Here is a 23,465-nt window from a genome sequence, read left to right as displayed (position 1 = left end):
ACTCACTGCAAGCTCCGCCTCCCAGGTTCACACCATTCTCCTGGCTTAGCCTCCTGAGTAGCTGGGACTACAGACGCCCGCCACCATGCCCATCTAATTTTTTTGTATTTTTAGTAGAGACGGGGTTTCACCATATTAGCCAGGATGGTCTCTGTGTCCTGACCTCTTGATCTGCCCGCCTTGGCCTCCGAAAGTGCTGGGGTTTACCGGCGTGAGCCACTGTACCCAGCCTCCTTTATTCTTGTAACTAGAAATATGTAGCATTCAGTCATTGCATGCATCCAAGCAATGATAAAAGTAAATATGGTTTAAAAAGTGATTGAGCTGCATGTGGAAATGTCTGTTCTTCATTCTTTTAGGAGCAGGAATACATATAGATATAAAAAACATGCCATATTTTAAAAGGAATTCTTAGGGCTGCCGATCTTGTAATAAAGGTTGAATTAGCAGTGTATGTCTCCTACATAAAGGAAAAGAGAAAACAGTAATTGGGGGAAATTTCTTGATGATGCATTTCTTCTCTTTGTTTCCTGCTTTCCTTTGTTCCTTCTTTGTTTCATCAGCAATTTTTTTTGTTTGTTTGTTTTTTTGAGACAGAGTCTCACTGTTGCCCAGGTTGGAGTGCAGTCATGTCTTACTGCAACCTCAGACTCCTGGGCTCATGCGATCCTCCCACCTCAGCCTCCTGAGTAGCTGGGACTACATACGTGCACCACCATGCCTGCCTAATTTTTTAAATTTTTTGTAGACACAGGGTCTCGCTTTGCTACTTCATCTGGTCTTGAACTTTGGCTTCAAGCCCTTCCTCCTCAGCCTCCAAAAATGCTGGGATTACAGGCCTGAACTGCTGTGCCTGGGCCTCATCTATTTTTAAAAGAACTTTTCAAGTAATTCATTTATTGTAAAGTCATTTAATGTGGAGCATAATTAACACTTTCCTTAAAAAGTATGCCTCTTGAGGATAAAGCAAACTTTAAATAAATTTCTTAAAGGATATACTAACAAATCAGAAACTGAGTGTAAAGACCTATTATGGGTCTCTAAGTATTAGCAGCATACAATAGACATACTAGATTTGGACCAGGAAATAGAACCCCCCTAGTCCTCTACTTAAAATAATGATAATTAAACTCTCTTCCTGGATAAATGCTTTCATATCACCTTGACTTAACCTTGAACAAAACTAAAATTACCTTTTACAGACCAACTTTAATACCCTTGAAGAAGTTAAGTTTTTTTTACCTTTTATTGCCAGTTAACATGGGGACCAGATAGTGAAAAGTAGCTGAAGTGCTTTTCAAGAGAAATTGGAGATCAAGACAAGATAGAAAATTACAGGGGAATTGCTGTTCTGTATACCCAAAACCCTAAATTCCTGCCTCTTGAGTGTTAAGAATAAGACATAAGCTTTGTATACAAGTTTAAAACAATAGGATTTCCAGTTTCGTACAAATGAACCACATATTCATCTAAAAATAAATTCTAAAAGTTTACCCTAAGCATGTTTTACAGTGGTAAATTTTTATGGACATGAACTCGGTTATCTTTTACCTACAGTTATATCAAAGCCACCAGCTTATTTTAAAATTATTAATGCTTAAAAACAGCTTGCTATTTTTGGTCATACGGTTTTTTTTGTTTTTTGTTTTTTGCTTTGTTGCCTTTTAATGCACTTTTGTGATTTAAATAAGTAAAAAACATACTGTTTCTTATTTGTTTTCATGTCTGGAAGTTTCTGCCTCATTGACATCTTTTTCCCTTTTTGTATCAACTGAAAAAAAAAAACTCCGCATTAAGAAATAATAGTATAGTTTATTTGATGGTTGCGTCAATAGGCAATATATAATTAATAGTATTTTAATTACTTAAAGCAAATAAAACTCATGACCAGCCCTTTTATTTAGGTAAATAAAGGATTTATTAGTATTTATTAGTTCACCTCTGTGTTATTTTCACGTACTGATGTTATTGTCAAAACAGAAAAAAGGGTTTGCTCACTGTCAGACTACTTTTCTTGGACTAATATGTAATGGTGATATTTCATCCTTTTTGGTTCCCTGTTACATTCCCATTTAGTTGTGACGTTTCCCTTTCCTGTGAGTTTCTTATCTGTTATCAAGGCCTATACTCGTAAAATAAACTATATGTCTTTCAGTAACCAGGAGGAATAGCTATAAGGAAGATATTAAGACAGAAATTCAAAGATACCTTATATATTATTCACAGTACTAGCAAACATAGCAATGTCTACCCTGAGGAAAAGCTTTTATAATCTCTGCAGAGGGACATTAAAGCAAGAGAAAACAGTTTCTTCTCAGAAGAGCTTGTAGTCCAGATGGTGAACCAAACATATGTACATAAAGGGATTCACTTCCTCCCCAGTGTGAAACATGGGCTAGTCTACCAAAAACATGAGTGGAGAGTGCTAAATGCATACTGAATCAAGGAATGTTCCAGGTGATAAAGATGTAATCAAGCACAATTCTCTAAATGTGTTGATGGACATGGAGTGGCAGAAAAATGAGTGAAATGATACTACTGTTCTGAGTGAGAAGAGCAAAGCAAAAAGCAGAGTGGTCTGTTAGAAGTCGATGTGTCACACTAGATGCAGTGAATAATAATGCTGTATGGTTAAGGGGTCCATTGATGTAGCTCCTAAGAGATCAAAGGAGATGATTACTTTGAATGCTTTGGTGTTCTTTTCTACTGTCTTATTCCATACCTACATATGCATGTTTACTACAATCCTTAATGGTAAATACTTTTCTAATGATAACAGCTTATGGCAAGTTCATGTTTATTGCCAAGTGAGATACAAAAATTAAACTGGACAACTCTAGTTTTAAAACACTTTCAATTAGGAAAAAACACTAAACTATTAATAGTGGTTTTCCTTAGCATGTACAACAAATGACTTTTTCCTGGAGTTTAAATTATTTTCTACAATGAATTTATTTTGCTTAATAAAAAAGATAGCTTTTTATTGTAAAAAAGAATTTAAAATTTTTTAAAAAAAAACCTCTTCCAAATACCCAGGTAATCTAGGGCGGTAGTTTTTTGGCTTGAATTCTCTAATTAATTGGCCATATTCCAACTTTACTTTGTGAGTAGACACCAAATATTACAAGCTGTTCATATAGCTTTTGCTAAGTTATATGAATTACGTTGCAAAATCTGAGGATACACTGGGTAATCTTGGTGAACTCATTGACTGTTTTTAGGCCATAGTTTTCTCCTTTGTAAAATGAGAGACTGGACTAGTTAAACTTTAATGTCTATTATATATCTCCAAATAATGTAATTAAGCAAAACTGACCATCAAGAACTGTTTTCATTGTTGGCTTTTTGACCCTTAAAACTATATTTATTTTTCATGAGAAAAATATTTTCATAGTAACTTCCCTTTCTCCAAACTTAGAAAGTTCAGCAGGTGATAAATTAAGCCATATTCATCACTTTTGAAGAATGTTTCATGCAATCTTAGGATCTTTAGGACAGGATCTGGCAGGTTTTATGCATCTGTTAGCTCACAACACAAGTGTGCTGTGTGAAATGAGGCCACAAGTCTTAAATATAGGGCATTGGGAGAAGAGAGGATAAGCCAGTAAGTAGAACCAATTCTCATTAGTGTTAGAGCATGGCTGTTTAGAACATTTATTAGAACCATTGATATCCATTGATACGGAATAATAAAACTTTGCAGGAGAAGAGAAATGATTTGAATAAAGAAATTAGCATGTTCTTTTCATTATAATTATGTTAGGGAAATAAAAAATGGTACTAGATCTCTAGAGGTCTTCCCAGCTCTGAGAGCCTTTGTTATAAAAGGGAGTATTTATCTGGAGCACCTTTTACTTTTTTTTATTTTATCAAAGTTTTACATATATATATTTTTTAAAGCAAAATAGTAACACAAGGCTTATAATGAAAAAGAGCAGTCTCCTGAGGCGCTGTCCCCAGAAGCAACTACATTCAACTCCTTTAGAAATGTCCTCTGAGGCCAGGCACACGGTGGCTCATGCCTGTAATCCCAGCACTTTGGGAGGCCGAGGCAGGTGGATCATTTGAAGTCAGGAGTTTGAGACCAGCCTGGCCAAATATGGTAAAATCCCGTCTCTACTAAAAATACAAAAATTAGCCAGATGACAGTGGCACACGCCTGTAATCCCCACTACCCGGGAGGCTGAGGCAGAAGAATCGCTTGAGCCTGGGAGGCAGAGGTTGCGGTGATCCACGATTGTGCCACTGCACTCTAGTCTGGGCAACAAAGTAAGACCCTGTCTCAAAAAAAAAATGTCCTCTGATATGTGCCTCCAGGTTTCTAAATGCAATGTCTAGGTAGCTTTTTCTTGATCTTTCAATATAGGATATTATCTTTGACTTTGTTATAGGGAAGACGAGGACTTAGATCTCTTTATCTCACCCAGTTACCCTCCTGGCTCCTCATACTTCCCATCTCCCTCCATCCTTTCAATTTAAATATATCATAACTTTTACTATATCATATTATTACAACTGTATATTCATCATCATTATGAGGATTTCCTTTGCCTCTTTCCTGTATTGATACCCTCTTTCCTGGATTCCATGTTTTCTTTTTCTTCTTTTTTTTTCTGAGACAGTCTCCCTTTGTAGCCCAGTCTGGAGTGCAGTGGCGTGATCTTGACTCACTGCAACCTCTGCCCCCCCAGGTCCCGGTTCCAGCAATTCTCCTGCCTCAGCCTCCCCAGCTGGGATTACAGGCACACACCACCATGCCCAGCTAATTTTTGTATTTTTAGTAGAGACAGGGTTTCACCATGTTGGCCAGGCTGGTCTTGAACTCCTGACCTCGTGATCCACCTGCCTCGGCCTCCCAAAGTGCTGGAATTACAGGTATAAGCCACTGTGCCTGGCCTGGGTTCCATGTTTTCTACTTTTGTATAGGTTTTGAAAGTCACAGAGGTGATGTGCCAGCTTTCATCACATTATATCAAGAGTACATATTATTAACATAACTTGTCAGTTTTGATGTTGACCTTGATCACCTAGCTAAAATAGTGCTTGTCTAGTTTCTGAACTGTAAAATTACTCTTTTCCCTCCTTTTTCCGTACTGTAATCTTTTTGAATCACTGTTCACAGCCCACACTTCAGATCAGTGTGCAAATGAGTAGATTAAAAAAAGAAAAAAAAAAGAAGAAAGGGAAGTTATGCTCAACCTCCTTGACAGTACAGTATCTGTGTAAATTGTTTGGAATTCTTCTGCACAGATTTGTCAGTTCTCTACCATTTGTTTATCAGTATGGACTAATAGGTATTTATTTTATAATTTGGGTTATAATTTAATACTACTTTAGTTTATTGTTCAGGTTGTCTAGCTTTCGCCATTGGCAGCTCTTTCATTTGGCTTCTGTGTCCCTTTGACATATTTCCATTTTTGATTTTTTTTTTCATTTTTGGAGCACTTGCTTACTTTCTGGCATTATAAGATACTCCAGCCTTATCTTGCACATTTCCTGCCCCATTCTTAGAATCAGTGTACAGGGATTTTTTTTAATTGAGCTGGATTCTGTGGTACTATTTATTTATATTTTATTTTTGATTCTGAAGTAGTATGCGATATTTGTAACATGAGTATATTTTCATCGAAATATTTGAAGAATGGTCTGTTTGCTTTGTTACAGCTATCCTGAGTATTTTGATTTTAGATTGAAGGTGTTTTTATCTTGTTTCAACCAAGATTCCTATCAGGTGACTAAAGTAACACTTTGTGGTGTTCACCTGACATTTATCATTTCCAAGTGAACTGTTTACACACAAGTGAATTTTTCAAATGCTTAAAGCTTACATTTTTCATTTATTCATTGTTTCATTCCTTCAAGGAGCATATTTCAAGCACTTACCAATACTAGGCAATATGCTAAGTACTCAGACAGACAGATAAGACACAGCTCTGTTTTTTGAGTAGTCCATAGTCTAGTAAGGGCATAGTTGCCCTTCAATTCAGTACATGCTGTGGTGAAACTTGAGTTGTAGTAGAAGCCAACACTGGAGATCAAGGACACTTTCTTGACATTTTAAAGGATGACATTAATTAGCCAGATGAAATAGGAGGAGATGGACAAGATGTTATAACAAAAATGAGCAGGTTGTTACCAAAGGAATATGGCACTTTTGAGGTACTACAAGGAGCTCAAGGCAACTGGAGTGTAAAATAAAATGGAACCAGTAGAGAGAGTTGAGCAGTAGGCCTAGAAGCCATCATGAAGGCCCTCATATGCCATGTTTGTGTGTTTTCAGGGCACTCTTAGAGAGTTTTTAGGCATGAGAGCAATCACTTTGACAGCATTATAGACAATGGATTAAAGTAGCTGGGCAACTATGTGAGAAATCCACTTAATCTAATCTGGAAATGAGGACAGTGGTCACAGAGCTGGAGTGGAATGTATGAATTGGAGAGCTATAAAGGAAGTGAATCAACAAACTTTATCAACAGATGGGTATGAGGTTAAAAGAGATTAGGTGTTGATTGAAGTGATGAATAAAACATAAACCTTTACCTACACAGACCTGACAATATAGGCATGTACAAAAAAATGATAATATAATTAAGCCACAATTTATGTCCTTACTGAGCAGAAGTTTGTGTGTCTACTTGCCAAGTGTCTTGGAAGCATTACTGTAGATTAACAATCCAATAAGTGATCATTGGCAAAGGAATAGTACATGTGAGGATTAAATACTAAATAGCTCCAGTGTATCACACTCTTGAATTCTCAAAAAGAGAACCAAATAAATTGGAAAGAAACCAATACTAGACGTTTGGAAATTTTTCAAATAAAGTATGTTTTCCTCTGGCTCAATCCTTACAGCTATTGTGCAACAGCCCAACTTTAGCTGTCATGCCAATGCCTCTAAAAACTTCCATTTCCTGGCAGAGCTTAACTGGCAGTGTTTGTTATCTCTGGTCGAAATCACAGTGATACAATACATTTACACGGTGCATTAGTCTCACCGGCTCCTCCCACTGTGCAAATAGCTCCATAGGTGAACATTTAACACTTGGAAAGGCAACAAATATTTTTGCTTATTATGTGTCACTGTAACATAGTTGAAGTTATTTTCCATATTAACAAATGATTCATGTGCCTTTAAAAATATCTAATGGACCATAACCTAGGACATAACAGTCTCTTATTGAATCTAGCCAATATTCTTATGAAATAGCTCAGTATTTCCATAAAGCCACTGGCAAGTGATAGCAGCCCATTTTTGCAGTTAAGAAAAGTGAAATAGCGACTTAGATGTATCATCTAAAGCCTCCTTGTCCAATAATATTTTTCTTATATATGCTGTTTCCAAAATAATATGGCTCAAAATAAAACAAGCATATTCACATGTCAGATAACAAGTTTATGTAATCCTTTAGTTACAGATGCAGTTGCAAAAGGAGGTGGAAGGCATCCAAAACACAATATTATAATTTTTTTTTTTTTTTTTTTGAGACGGAGTCTTGCTCTGTCGCCCAGGCTGGAGTGCAGTGGCGGGATCTCGGCTCACTGCAAGCTCCGCCTCCCGGGTTCACGCCATTCTCCTGCCTCAGCCTCCCGAGTAGCTGGGACTACAGGCGCCCGCCACCTCGCCTGGCTAGTTTTTTTTAATTTGTTTAGTAGAGACGGGGTTTCACCATGTTAGCCAGGATGGTCTCGATCTGCTGACCTCGTGATCCACCCATCTTGGCCTCCCAAAGTGCTGGGATTACAGGCTTGAGCCACCGCGCCCGGCCTAATATTATAATTTTTATAAAATGAGATATAGGACTGGGAAACAGTCCAAGATGCGTCTAGACAATAATAGCCTCCCCTAATTGGAGTGATAGTATTCATTAGATTTATTAATATCCACTGAAATACAAAATGAAATAAGAAACACAGTTCATACCTTGGCTTAATAAGTGGCAGGAAAACAGTATTTGTCTGCATTTGTTCCGTTAATAGCTTTATACTGGTAGTAACCAGAAGAAACTCCTAGATAGGCTGTACAAGTGGTTTTCTAGCTTCTTTTAAAAAGGAACTACTGGGTAGATACCTAAGATATATTAAATTTATTAAATAATTTATTAATGTCAGAAATTCAAGTATAAATCATTTTTAACATTAAGACCAACTCCTGTTCATTACAAGGGCCTGACCAACTGTCTTAGTAGAAAGTACTATAGGCTCAGTAGCTTATAAACAACATAAATTTATTTCTCACAGTTCTGGTGACTGGGAAGTCTGAGATCAAGTCCCCAATGAATTAGGCCTCTGGTGAGGGCCTGTTTCCTGATTTATAGATGGTACCATCTTGCTATGTCCTCACCTAATGGAAAGGGAAAGGCAGCTCTCTCAGGCCTCTTTTTATTAGAGCATGAATCCCATTAATGAGGGCCCCACCCTCATGACCTAATCACTCCCCAGCCATGCCTCCCAATACCATCACATTGGTAATTAGGTTTCAACATATGAATTTTATGGAGAGACAAGCATTCGGACCATAACAACAACATTCCTAAAACTACCATTGTAGGCCAGGGGCAGTAGCTCACACCTGTAATCCTAGCACTTTGGGAACCTGAGGTGAGAGAATTGCTTGAGGCCAGGAGTTCAAGACCTGCCTGGGCAACATAGTGAGACCTCATCTCTACAAAAAATTTAAAAATTGACGGGTGGTAGAGCAAGACATTGTCTAAAAAAAAAAAAAAACAAAAACAAAAAACACACCATTGCAGGCTAGTCAGCCATTATTAGGTTGTGGAATCTACTGTGCGTTTTATGTACCAGAAATCCAGGGTCTTAAACTTTTTTGCTGAATTCTGAAGATAATACCACCGTGCATCATATTTTTCAAGTAACCTGTAGGAAATGCCTTGTAGAACCCAAACTGAAAACTAATATGTAACTCTTTATGTTGTGAAGGTGGTCCTAATGAAATCTAACGATCCCCAAAAGTATCTTCCATGCCTGTCTCATACCTTTAGCAAGTGACATCACATTAAATTTGTCAAAATCAATCTTTAATACCTTATTTAGAATTATGCAGCTATAGAAGGAACATGGAAGAAATTACAGAGCTGTGCTGCCCAATATGGCTAGCTACTAGCTACATGTGGCTGTTTAAATTTAATTGAACTTAAATTGAAAATATAGGTCCTGGCCGGGCGCGGTGGCTCAAGCCTGTAATCCCAGCACTTTGGGAGGCCGAGACGGGCGGATCACGAGGTCGGGAGATCGAGACCATCCTGGCTAACATGGTGAAACCCCGTCTCTACTAAAAAAATACAAAAAACTAGCCGGGCAAGGTGGCGGGCGCCTGTAGTCCCAGCTACTCGGGAGGCTGAGGCAGGAGAATGGCGTGAACCCGGGAGGCGGAGCTTGCAGTGAGCTGAGATCCGGCCACTGCACTCCAGCCTGGGCGACAGAGCAAGACTCCGTCTCAAAAAAAAAAAAAAAAAAAAGAAAATATAGGTCCTCACTTAAACTAGCCACATTTAAAGTTCACAATAGCCACATTTAAGTAGTGGCTACCATGTTGACAACACAGATGTAGAACTATGTAGAACATTTGACAATACTGTCTAGAAAGTACTGATACAAAAAGCATTTTAGTTGATAATGGCTTATATATTTATATAAAAATGCCTATATGATGACTTCTCAAGAGAAAAGATTGTTTATAACTAGATCCTATAATTTTATTTCATTGTGCCAGGAAAGTAGCTTTTAAATTTATAAATTCTGCTTTTTTCCCTTAAACTCCTACCCTAAAAGACTTCCAAATGTAGAACTTCTGAAGGCTGCATATGATATAGAGCTACTTCAGGATTCCCAGAGTTTGGAAAAATGATTTCTGAAAGCACTATATGAGATAAAATTTTCAAGTATGACAACTTTACTTTTTCTGACCCATCTTGTGCTGCTCTTCTACATATTTTGCTCATTAGTACCTTCTTCACAATGTATTGTTTTACATATATATATATATATTTATTTATTTATTCATTTATTTTACTTCTAAGGATGTGAATCTGCTGACATATGACTTGTAGCTCCTTGGTAGGCAAAGGTCAATGTGTAGTAATTCTTGTGTGCCATTATCTTGAGGAGCAGGATGCTTGCATAGACTAAATTGTCTTCCTATATATTGCTTCTTTAGTTACAGAGGTTAAAACTGTAAGTATAAAATGAAAAAACCAGTGAGGGACAGAGAAACTTTGGATGTGATGGGCCTCTGGATGCCCTGAGAAGCATTTAATATCACTTATATTCATATGTAAGTGGATGTGTGACCTGACTTTAATCATGAGGAAACATCAGACAAAAACAAAGTGAAGAACATTCTATCTGAAAGTGGCCTGTGTTCTTTAAAATGTCAATGTCATGAAAGATGGGGAGAAGAGGGCTGTGATAATGGTGGGGAATTAGTCCAGATTAAAAGAAATTAAAGAGACATAACTAAATGCAATATGTGATCTAGCACTGTATCCTGGACTGGCAGTGGAAAAAATGCTAAAAAGACATGATTGGGACAGTTCCAAAAATTGGCATATGGATGGTAAACTAGATTTATAGTATTGTATTCATATTAAGTTTCCTAAGTTTGGTGACTATACTATGGTTATGTTAGATAATATTTTGTTTCTGGGAAGTACATTCCCAGAAATGTGTTAAAGAGTAGAGGGGCATGATACCTGCACCTTATTCTCAAATGAGTCAAGAAAATAATTAGTGTGTGTGAAGAGAGAATATGATAACAAATGTAGCACAATGTTAACAGTGGATTTGAGTAAAGACTATACAGGAGTTCTCTATTTAAGTCTTGTAACTTTTCTATAAATTTGAAATTATTTTGAAATAAAAATAAAACTCTATTCGATGTTTTCTAGCCCTTTCTAAGGCACAAAATGATGTGATGGAAATGAAGATGCAGTCAGAGAGACTTTCGAAAGAATATGATCAACTCCTGAAAGAACACTCTGAACTTCAGGTGGGTGTGACATGCACTTTATGCGCCTAAATGTTTTGAAATAGTAATTACCTAAGTAAATTATTTGGGTTATTTGTCCCTAACTAATCAAGATGATGTACTTAATCCTGGCTTTGTTAAATGATTTAAATAAGCCAGATTTTACCTAGAGGGTAAAAATTAGTACATTGCAGGAAAATACAAGATAATTATAAGGAATTGCTGACGTGCATATTTACAGCATTCCAGTTTTGGTGAACTTTTAAGCAAAAGAATTAAGCCACAAAAATGGCAGCACTGGAAAACAGACGGGTTCTAGAAAAGATGAGTTTTGCTGTTTGGGATGTTTGCCATATTCATGCCAAAATGAGGCCAGAATTTCAAGTTCCACATCACACTACTCTTGTCTCAGTGTTTTAGACATATCAGGCCAAAGACTTTAGCATTCAAATTTATTATTTACCTCCAAATGTTGATTTGAAAGATGGAAATGGGGAAAAAAATGTTTCATTGTTAAAGCCACAAAGTCAGATCTGGGCCATAGGTTTTCTTTCTCTTTCTCTCTAATCCAAGAAAAGAAACGTTCATCCCTGTTAGGCTTGTCTTTCCTGCCTCCCTTCTGCTACCAGCCGGTAACCTGAGTTGATTTCCCAGCCACACTTTGATCAATTGGGAAAGAGACCATTCCAGAGGCAGCCCTGGCCTTGCTTCCCAGTTTCTCCCAAGACAGACTGGTTGGGCTTGTCTTCAAAATTTGGCAGCTTTTGTGGCTTTCAGTCAGGACTTTTTACAAATGATAGCTTTTTATTTCACGTACACATTTCCCTGCATCTTAATGGTCATGGTATCTCCAAGGCTCAGCACTGTTCCTGGCACAAGGCAAGCAGGCACTATACTCATGGACTTTGGAGTCAGACATACCTGGAATACCTACCTATACCTGGCCGCATGCTAGGTTTTTTATCTTAGGCAGGTTATAGCATCCCTTTGGGGCTCACTTCTTTCATCTATAAAATTGGAACAATAATGATGCCTGGCTCACTGGATTGTTAAGAGAACTAAATAAAATGTGTAGGTTTTTTAGCACTATGCCTTCCTGACGGTAAACACTCAAGAAATGATAGCTATTATCATCATCATCTGTATTACTTCATCTGTAGGAATTTTGCTGAAAGAATGACTTATTCTCAACCAACCACTTTGGCCTTGGTTTAGAGCCAGTCATGAAGTAATCTAAAGCACATGTTTGTAATCTGATAGTTCCGCTTGGTTTGCATCTTTGTTTTAACTAGCCTACTTTGACAATAGCAGAAGACAAAGTAGCCAGAGAAGGGTGGATACCCTGTATGCTCCAATCCCAGGAACACTAAGGGCTCAGTTCACATGGCCCGGAGCAGATAGGTAGATTGTCAGCAAGACCACTCCTTCCCCAGCTAGAAAATAGAGATCCTAAAATAGCTGACCTATTCAGGGCATGATAATTATTCCATGGTATCTTTCAAGATCCACATTGGAAAGTAAAGAAGTCACTTCAGAGACCTCTTGCCTAGAAATACAACATTTTCCCCCTATTTGGGAGATTAAGGTGTACTCGACCAGGTTAAGTATCGACATTTGTGGTCTTTGCTGCGATGTCACACATACTTAGATCCTTGAATGGAGAAAGGAAAACCAGAAGTATGCCCTCAATTTCTTATGGCCAGTATCCATTGTTGAATGTCTCCATTGGGATAACAGCCATTGGTTCTCTTAATTCTGAAGAGTATATGTAACAGTGAGATTTCCTCAACCCATTTCCTCCCCACAAAAAAGCCACAGTCAGCCTGGAGCTGCTGCATTCTTGGTAAAGGATGTAGAAAGCTTTTAAGAGTGATTCCTGACTGGGCATGGTGGCTCATATCTTTCTTTAATCCCAGCACTTTGGAAGGCCGAGGCAGATCACGAGGTCAGATCAAAACCATCCAGGCTAACACACTAAAACCCTGTCTCTACTAAAAATACGAAAAATTAGCCAGGCATGGTGGCAAGTGCCTGTAATCCCAGCTACTCAGGAGGCTGAGACAGGAGAATCACTTGAACCTGGGAGGTGGAGGTTGTAATGAGCCGAGATCGCACCACTGCACTCCAGCCTGGGTGACAGAGCGAGACTCCATCTCAAAAAAAAGAGTGATTCCTTCCCAAGAAAATAGTTGTTATACCTGTTTCTGTGGAAAAGACCTGGTCCCAGATTATGCCAGACACCATGCCAACAGTAGGGCCTTGTTTGATAGCACATTTAGGACTTGATCTAATTTCTGCTTGTATCCAGTTTTTGAAATATTTAATAGATGACATTTGTTGAGAGTATACTCTGGACTAAGCACTTGGCTAAGGGCTTCATATATGTTGTTTTGTTTACTCTCCGTGACAGCTCAGTAATTGAAACTATTTTAACATCCCTATTTTGTGAATGAGGAAACTGAGACCCAGAGATGTTACATAATTTACCCAAAGTTACTAGAAAGTGATAGCATTCAAAGTCAGAGAATCTTTCTCCAGAACCTCCATCATTAACCACTATGTTCTTTGGCCTTTGCTGGTCATTGGATTGTGTTCTTAGATCCATTCTCCTCTCACCACTGCTTTACTCTGTATCTCTGGGAGGTCTGTTTCCAAAGCTTCCTTGCTGTCTGACTCAGTCTGGGCAGGTTTAGCCAGTAGCAGGCACTAGAAGACTGAAGGCAGGAGGAAGGGGAAAGCCAGGGATTTCTTCTCCGCTGTAGGGGCCTTCTCCTTTTTGGCTCCATTTCCTTCCCTCCATGGGCTCAGGTCCCACTGAGCAGCTTCTACTTACTGGCCTTCACACCTGGGCTTCACAACCCTCATCCCTCCAGCCCAAGAAGTGGTGGTGGCTTTTATACTATTGATAATCCCAGAGGTGCCTTACCACCCTATTTGATGTGTATACTTTTTCATCACCTATAAAACCAATTTCCCATAATATCTCTGTTTGAAGGAAAACAAAATCTCAGCTCCATAGTATACCACTTCTGTAACCCACAGGTGATTCATTTGACATCTATGCTCCTCAGGTACTTTAATACTTAAATAAAGGTTATAATACCTTATGAAAATTAAAGCAGATCCTGTATAAGAGCACTTTATATATTTCTAATCAAGAATGCTATTTATTATGTCCTGATTGGTTACATTTTTTTTCCTTTACCTACCCACCCCCCACCATTGTCCAATATGAGACCCTGTATAAGTTTCTCAGATTTAGATATCATCGAGTACCCTGTTTATTTGTTTTGTTCTGTTTTTTTTGTTGTTGTTCATTTGTTTTGTTTTGTTTCGTTTTGTTTTTTGAGACAGTGTTTCACTCTGTCACCCAGGCTGGAGTTCAGTGGCACAATCTCAGTTCACTGCAACCTCCACCTCACCAATTCAAGCGATTCTTGTGCCTCAACCTTCTGAGTCACTGGTACTACAAGCGCATGCCACCACGTGCAGCTAAGTTTGGTATTTTTAGTAGAGACAGGGTTTCGCCATGTTGGCCAGACTGGTCTCGAACTCCTGACCTCAAGCAATCCGCCCACCCGGGCCTTCCAAAGTGCTGGGATCATGGGCGCAAGCCCCCATGCCCAGCCGAGAACCCTTTTCTTTAACTCTTGAGTGTCAGTGTTCACCATCTGAGCCCTGCTTGAGAAACAAAAGATAGTTATAGACCCTCTATGGTAAAAAGCTCTATCAAATTGTCCTCATGAATTTTACTTCTGTTGTCAAACTAATCTTAGATATTGAATTATATCCTAAGGTTCTTTGGAACTAACTTTCTGAATTTTACATAGTTGACATACTTTCAGTGGAACAATCATAAAACAAAGGATTATTAAAATCTTAAGGAAACAAAGGTTAAAGAGGGAAATGCTGATTTCTTTACTGTAAACAGATCCCAATTTGCATATTTTACATCCTTTTGGATTTCCCCATCTGATCTCCTCCGTGTTATAGGCACTAAATAAATATTAGAAAACCGTCCCTTCAAAACATGAAGTCTTTACCTTTCCTTATTTGCCCTGCCTCTCTTCTAAAAAAAGAAAAACAGAACTAACTAGAGATTTTTGGCTGCACAAAAGCATCAGCACCTGCCAGTTTTTCAATTTCATTTTGGAAAATCAGCCATCACTTAAGGGACTTGTCCATAATAGCTTCATTAAAGCTTTGATTTTTATCAAAAGGGGCCACACCTGTAAACCTGTGAAAGTAGTATGTTTACCTCCTGTACTGTTGTCGTCTTATTTGATTGCAAAAGTTAATGTTACTAAAGTTGCTATGGAAGCATTAATGTTCAGCCTGAACAAGAACTTGACAAACTTCTTTATACAAGCAATAACACTCTGCAACTCCATTTTATGAGATCTTTTTCTTGACGTAGACATTTACTTTCTTAGCACAAGTGATCTCTTAAGATTAATTTGTATTCCATTTTCCTTCAGTTTTAAATGATGTATTATAGTCATCTTTATAACATGATCAGCCGAGTATAATTTGAGAAGTCAGTTCTGTTGGCAAATATCTGAAGGACAAAATCAAAGCCACCCTAGCTGGGATTTTTGTCTCTTCCTTCTTTTCGTTTGCCAAAAAGCTTAATTGGGTTAACAGTAGGGGAATTTTAGAAATCATGTTTTCCTGGTGTAACCTGTGAAACAAAAGCAAAATAGATTAAGGCAAGGGGAAAAATGAACTTACCAAGAGCGTTCTTTTTCCTAAAACCACAAATTTTATAGTTTTTAAAATTTTAGACTTTCTCAATCCTTTTTTTCACATTTAATTATTCTCATAAGTATACATAGAAGAGAGAATGTTTTTTAAAAGTCCTTGTCATGTCTATGAATTGTTTCTCTTTGCTGTACTACATAAATCATATTTTTTTCCTTACAGGATCGTTTAGAAAGAGGCAACAAGAAAAGACTGTGAACTTTATAAAAGACGCTTGCAATATACTGTGTCAAAATGATAATTTTGTTATGTTAGCCTCTAGGAAATTTAAGTTCAGAAAAATGCACTATGACCAGTTCATAATTTTTTTTAATGTCACACATAGGTTATATTGTAATGGCATTATCAAAATAGTTGATGATGTTTCAGAAATATTGTGAAGTCTGTATTCCAGCTCTTAAGAAAAATACAAGCATGTTAAATACTGTATTTACATATTGATAATGTCACTGATATATGGTGGCTGTTTACCAATAAAAGGAAAAAATTCCTTGGCCGGTTACTTCCAAAATTAGAAGTTTTAAGTTGCACGAAACCATTAATAGCCTTGAAAGCTTTGATGAGTTTTCAGTAATGATCACCTATTTAATCAGATGATGATGTGTTTGAAAATAGTGTTCAATGTCAGCAAATTTGTACACAGGGAATGTAAATAAGGATAACTGATAGAGTTATCCACCGTATTTATAAAGAAGAGTCAGAAAAAACAATGACCTTAGTTTTTTTTAAGCCTGATGATACTATGGTTTACTCTAATAAGATAGCTATATTGATAATTATATTTTTGTTATTATGCCGCTGCACATTTTGGTCTGTTTTTTGTTGATATTTTTGTTAATAACACATAATTAGTAACCACTCTACTGTTTCAAGTTAATCTAGTAATAGAGTTTACACGTATTTGTATAACTGCTATACCACTGAACTGCATTTATTTTACAACAGTGTAGAATTCTTGACAAGTTAACATAGAACATATCCAGAAAGCAGTATTTGTTTCCCTTGGTTGTGAGAGTAACTAGCTATGTAAATATTACCTCAAAAATACATACACTGGTATCACACAGTCTTTCAACAATGTTTCTATATTCTGAAAGTTAAATATTAAATGCTATTTTTCCATTCAAATATTCATTTAGAATTTCCTTTAGAAGATGGCAGTGATTATAATATTAATATGATTTCAGTTGTTCCAGTGTTTAGACATGAAATCATCTTCCTTGTCTCATAAAATATTTTAAAAAAGGAAAATAATTACTGGAGTTTTTATTTCTCTTGTCTTTGTTTCGTCCTCTGTTTATTATAATTTTAGTACCAACTTCACACCTAGCTAATTTTTTTCATCATAAAGTGGATGAAATGAGCAAGTACATAAAAATTTTATTTCAGATAAAAGTCAGGAGTTACTGCTAAAAAACAGACATGTAGGAGACATTCAACAGGAGTAAGAAATGGGAGTTAGACCATATGGGCTGACAACACCATAAATAACAAGAAAAGGGAGTGCTGAAATAGGAGAGAACTGAACAAATGTTAGCTCAAAGTATAGACTTAGAAATATCAAAGTAAGAGCTATCTGGGTAAATATATAGATATTGAGTACTTGGAATCCTAGCCTACTATGTGAAAATTAAGTCTAATATCAGAATAACATACAGAAAAGTAGAAAATGCACAGTTTTAAAATGGGCAGAGTTAAAATCTAATCCCAGCTTTATCGCTTATTTAGCCATACTAGCCTAGGCCTCTATTTCCTTGTCTCCAAAATGGGAATAATAAAATTTAGATCAGGATTACTATATAAACAAAGATAATACAGTGATTCTCAAAGTTGTTCAGACTGTATAGTAAGGAGAAAGTCTGGGTGCACTTTGAAAAGCTTGAAGATTTGAAAGATTCCAAAAAAGCATTTTAAAGTTTACATTTAAGGGACCTAGGACCTCAACCCTCTCAAGTTTACAGGTCTGAAACTTTAGACCTCAAAAGTTTGAGCAGTTTTTCCAAGGCAACATTGATAGTTAGATTCAGGGCCAGGATGTAAGTCTAGAATTTAGGTATCTTGATCCCCCAGATATCGCTCTTCTGTTTATATGCAGACCAGCTATAATTTGCTAAACAAAATATTGCAATGTATTAGTCAGTTGTGGCTCCAGAGCCTGTGCCCTTTACCACCGTACCCAACTGTTTCACATGCTATGTTTGTTAGTTTTTCCTAGTACTCTCCTTAATAATGGTGGTGTTTAGAAAATTGTATTATATAAGTAAATATTTATTTCATGGATTTAATTATGTTGCATGTTAAATTACTTTCCTTCCCATTGTCAATAATGACTTATTTATGTTGTATGTCTTAGGCTGTATTATAAATTCAAACACAGGAATGTTATTCTTGCCTTTTTCCATCAGAATTACATAAAGTATTATTAGACTTTCCTCCTACTTGCAAATCTGCCTGGAGGTACTGGTCTTTAGGAAGTAGCACTTAGCAAGTTCTGGATAAGCACTCCAGAACTTGGGATGAGTTATCCTTGTTGTTTGTCCAGCTCTATCTTGGACCCCAGTGCTGCTAATTAGATTCATGCCTTGTTCTTTAGGGCCTAAGTTCCTCTCTTGGCTATTTATCCTAGTATGCTGAGAACTAGGATTCCCTTTCAGTGACAGAGTCCTGACCTGGAACCCCAATCAAGAGCCTAAAGTTTAACCACTTTCTGAGATATTAGCCTGATGCCAGCAGCCTGCCTGGATCTCTAAATATTACCCATTCTTGGAGTTATTCGTGATCTCTGCTTTCCTGCATGTCACTCCTGCTTCATCATTGGACCTGCTAGCCACAGCTACTTAGATGTACCTGAACCTGTTGTCTTGCCCTACCTCTGTGGGCTGGTTCAGTTCTGCATTCCCATTCCAGTGTCCACGGCCTTCTCGCTGTCCCTCCTATCTTAATGCCCAGCCCTACTAACATGACAGACCATTGTGCATTTGAGTGCCCACTATACAATGTGTGACTATAACCATGCTTTTAAGCATTGACTTTAATGTCTAGGATGATCTGTCTAAAGTCCATGGAACCCTCCTGTGTTTTTTCATCCCTTTCTTAGTAATCTTGAAAATCCACTTATAAAATTCTTTTCCTTTTTTTAACATTACTGAATGACATTTTTAAAATTACTTTCACAGTGTTTCTTTCCACTTTGATCGCTACACAAACATGACCTTATTAGTTGCACCAGAAATGATTTCAAACACTTTAGGAACTGTGGTAGGCTTAATTATGACCTCCCAAAAGATATCCCTATACCAATCCCTAGAACCTGGAAATGTTCTCTTCTATAGCAAAAGGTGTGATTAAGTTAAAGTCTTGAGATGGAGAGATTATCCTGGATAATCTGGGTGTGCCCTAAATGCAGCTACATCTATGCTTAGATAGAAGCAAAGGGAGATATTACCACATAGCAGAGGAGAAAGCACAGTGACCACAGAGGCAGAGATTGGAATGATGGAGCTGCAGCGAAGGAATGCTGACAGTCACCAGAAGCCGGAGGAGGCATGGAACAGATTCTTCCCCAGAGTCTCTAGATACCCATAAAACTGATATGGGACTTCCTGGCCTCCAGAACTACGGGAATAAATTTATTGTTTCAAGCCGTCAAGTTTGTGATTGTTTGTTACTGCTGCCATAGTAAATTAATACAGGAGCATACAGGACAGATCTGTAAGGCCTGAACTGAATTTCAAGGGGTGTGGAAAACAATTACCCTTTAACACCACTCCGTCTTCCCCATTAGTCATTTGGATAAGTCAAAGATAGCCTTAACCATCTCCTATCTTAGTTACTTTTCTCCTTCAATAGTATTTCTCCATTGCCATTGCCATTGCCACTGCCTAATTGCAAGCCATCATCATCTCTCACGTGGACTATGACAACCTCCTCATCTCCCTGTATCTTCTCTAATGCTTCTCTCATATACATGCCCTCAGCAGCCACCTGGTTTAAAAGAAAAACAAAAAAAACACTGATCATGTCATTCCCTGCTTGTCTTCCAATTCTTTCCCACTGCAGTAAAGATCAAACCACCAAGATCAAACACCAAGACCTCACCAGGCTCCCATCTACTCTTCAGCCTCAACTCAGTCCACCTGCTCTGCCAGTCACACCTGTATTCTGTTTGTTGTTGTTCTTTCCCTAGGATACAGATCCTGACATGTCTGCATTCTGATTCTTCTTGCAACAAGCCAAATTCTTTCCCTATCAGGACGTTTGCATGTAGTAAATGTTGCATCCCAGGCCTATCTGCCTTCTTATCCTGTTTTATTTTCATCATGGCACTTATTGCCATGTGAAATGATCTCATTTATGGTTTGTCTCTTCAGTGATTAACACAGTTTCTGCAGACAGTAAATCAGTGGTTCTCAACAGGAAGTGGAGAGGTCATCCTGAGGGGAACATTTAGCAATACCTAGAGACATTTCTGGTTGTCGTAACCTAGTGGATAGAAGCCAGGGATGCTGTTAAAGCATTCCACAATGCACCGGACTGGAACAAAGAATGATCTCACCCAGAATGTCAGTGTTGCCAAGGTGGAGACATCCTGCAATAGATGCTTATGGCAGAGGGTACTGGTTGTCCCCCAATATCCATTCTTTCATTCACATGTGTTAATACACGCTCCAGCTTTTGTTGTTTTATAAACAGCTGCCAAACATAAAGACAACATTTTCCATCTCCTTGTATGTAAGTGGAAATAGGTAGAACTGTCATGTGGGGCCAGTTTCTTTTTCTCTTCCTCTGACCTGCTGCTTGAAACATAGATGCTGCTATCTTAGATCATGAAGTTGAGGCCATGCAAAGTGGAGCAACAAGAAGGAGGCTGTGTCCCTGACGCCATAAGCACCACACCTGTCCTGAATTGCTGTGAATGACACCAGATAACTGCAATGCATTGTCTCAATGTCCTAGACATAAATAAAAAGCCATAAATGTTTGTCCTATGCAGCACAAAACCTTTGTATCTTTGCCTTTTATGTTGGGATCTTAATTAAAAATTATATCCTCTACTGTCTGCATGCTCAACTTTTTATATTTGACTTAACCATTATTAATCAGCATCACGCATTGCACCTTCACAATAACTGCATTTCACATCATAAAAGTTTACAAATCTCTTCTCCCTCTTTGTCTTTAGTATGGTGTACACTACCACAACAACAATGTCCTCAAGGACATTCAGGCACATTATATATACAAAGATAGCACATAACAGCTTGATGTGTAAACAAGTTAGGAAAAAGTTTCCAACTTCTTGGTGATCAGCTCTTTTCCTAAATTTGAGCAAAAAATGTGTTTGAAGTGTTGGCTTTGCCCCCTAAACCAGGTGTCTTCCTGGTTAGCCAGGCTTCTCTGAAGTCTGTTTCCTTCAGAAATCGTCGTTCTCCCTGAAGCACCACCCATGGTAAAGAATTTCGGTCTTTCCCAAGGGCTATCAATTTCCTGGAGCACAAAGATTCCTAGAGCACCACTTCTCAGCCAAGGGCTTCCTGGAATAACCCTCCATAGAGGTTTACTTGCTGAAACTTTAAGTTTGTTGATTTTTTTCCCCTTGAAAAAAAATTAATACATAGTAAATGTAGAAATGAAAGAAAAAAATAGCTGTCTAATTTTCATATATATACACACAAATATTTACAAAAATAAGATCACACCTGTTTTTATGCATACTTTCTTGTGACCTGCTTTCTGTCCCCCTACATCAATAAATATCCTTCTGCAACAGAATTCTACAACCAACTTCTCATAGGTCACATACACATCACCTATGGGGGTAGGTTTGTTCAAAGTGCAGGGATTCATATGCCCTGTTTACCACTACCACCAGTGAGAATTCCTGCCCCAGGCAACCAGTGTTAGTAATGAGGCTGCCATAACCATCCAGTATGAGAGAGCAGAAAAGGTGGATGAGACCCATCATCCTATGACAAGATATTTACCTTATCCCCTGTTGGTGACATTTCATGAGAATCTTTATTGGCAGAAAATGCTCTGGAATCAGTAGAACATAGTGGTTACATACGTAGATTACCTGTGTTAAAATCTCATCTACTTTATTTATTACCCATTCTGCATCTCAGTTTTTTCATCTTTAAGGTGATTTAGACTCTACCTCAAAGTCTTGCTGACAGGATTAAACGAGTTGATACACGTGAAGAACTTTTAACAGTTTCTCATGGTAAGCTATTCTGAACATTATACAAAGACTGATGCCCAGTCATAAATTTCCTCATCTAAAAACAAAAATCTGATGGAATTTTAAAATGTATTAAAAGTAAAAAGTGTACTGGAGATGGATGGTGTGATGGTTACACAACGATATGAATGTAGTTAATACCACCGAACTATACATTTATAAGTGATTGGTTAGCATAACCTCTTTTGTATAAACTACTTGTATTAACCACTTTTAAGTGTATAGTTAGGTGGCATTAACTACATATTATAGTATTAACCATATTAACCACTTGTAAGTGCATTTTACATCATTAAAAACATTGGGAAACAAAAGATGGGCCACCTAGTTCTCTGGAATGAAAATGCACAGTGTTGAAACTGGTGGATAGTAAAGGTTGCCTTTTTTTTTTTTTTCTTGAGACAGAGTTTTGCTCTTGTTGCCCAGGCTAGAGTACAATGGCACAATCTCGGCTCACTGCAACCTCCATCTCCCGGGTTCAAGCAATTCTTCTGCCTCAGCCTCCCAAGTAGCTGGGATTACAGGCACCCACCACCACGCCTGGCTAATTTTTGTATTTTTAGTAGACACCGAGTTTTACTATGTTGGCTAGGCTGGTCTCAAACTCCTGACCTCAGGTGACCCACCCGCCTCACCCTCCCAAAGTGCTGGGATTACAGGCATGAGCCACCGCACCTGGCCTGAGGATACCTATTCTTAACAACTGTAATCAGTCATTCCCCTGCCACCCCTCTTCTCCCACCTCAGAGAAAGCTCAGAGCCCCATTTGCTCAGGTGTGCAACTAATGTTTGCTTATCTGAATTGAATTCAGTTCAATTCTAGTGTGTCAAATTCTCTTCAGATGACTCTTGCCATTCCCCGTCTTTAGAGTGTGTCCTGTTGTCTTAAGATTGTGATAGGATCAGACACAATTTTGACAAACATTCTTAAAATACATCCAGACACGGATGTATTTCACTTCAAATCCCATTGGCAGATTTGATATTATAAAAGGGCCTGGGTTTGGGGTGTTTTGTTAGTCACTTGAACCTTAACTGCAACTTTTTTTTTCCTTTCTCAATGATTAAAATAATTATGTATGTATATATGCATGTATATTATGATTTTTTTTTTTTTTGAAATGGGGTCTCGTTCTGTTGCCCAGGCTGGAATGCAGTGGCACAATCACGGCTCACTGCAGCCTCGGCCTCCCAGACTCAAGTGATCCTCCTGCATCAGCCTCCTGAAGTAGCTGAGACTACAGGCATGCGCCACCAAGCCTCTTTAATTTTTCTCATTTTTTGTAGAGATTGGGGACTCTCACTTTGTTGCCCAGGCTAGCCTCGAACTCCCGGGCTCAAGTGATCCTCCCACCTCAGCCTCCCAAAGTGCTGGAGTTACAATGTGAGCCACCAGACTAGCCTACATCTATTTAAAAAAGAAAAATGCAGCTAGGCACAGTAGCTCACACCTGTAATCCCAGCACTTTGGGAGGCCAA

General features: G+C 38.0%; 1 protein-coding gene and 1 non-coding gene across 5 annotated transcripts in view; both read left to right on the top strand.

Moving 5' to 3' along the window:
- BCAP29 (B cell receptor associated protein 29) overlaps positions 1-20,799 on the top strand; it is a 43,763-nt gene extending 22,964 nt beyond the window's left edge. For all 4 annotated transcript variants that reach the window (XM_009203643.4, XM_021935328.2, XM_009203644.4 and 1 more), the window contains 2 exons: positions 10,905-11,005; positions 15,908-20,799. In XM_009203643.4, the coding sequence (XP_009201907.2) occupies positions 10,905-11,005; positions 15,908-15,943 (137 nt within the window). In that variant the 3' untranslated portion in view covers positions 15,944-20,799. The remainder of the gene's footprint in view (positions 1-10,904; positions 11,006-15,907) is intronic.
- Positions 325-468, top strand: LOC116274829. Its single transcript, XR_004183594.1, has one exon. It is a non-coding gene; the product is annotated as a small nucleolar RNA U109 (small nucleolar RNA).
- Positions 20,800-23,465: the final 2,666 nt, after the last annotated feature.

Source organism: Papio anubis, chromosome 4 (assembly GCF_008728515.1).
Source record: "Papio anubis isolate 15944 chromosome 4, Panubis1.0, whole genome shotgun sequence".
Lineage (NCBI taxonomy): Eukaryota > Metazoa > Chordata > Mammalia > Primates > Cercopithecidae > Papio > Papio anubis.
Note: the sequence above shows the minus strand (reverse complement) of the source record. Positions and strands in the feature narration are given on the sequence as shown.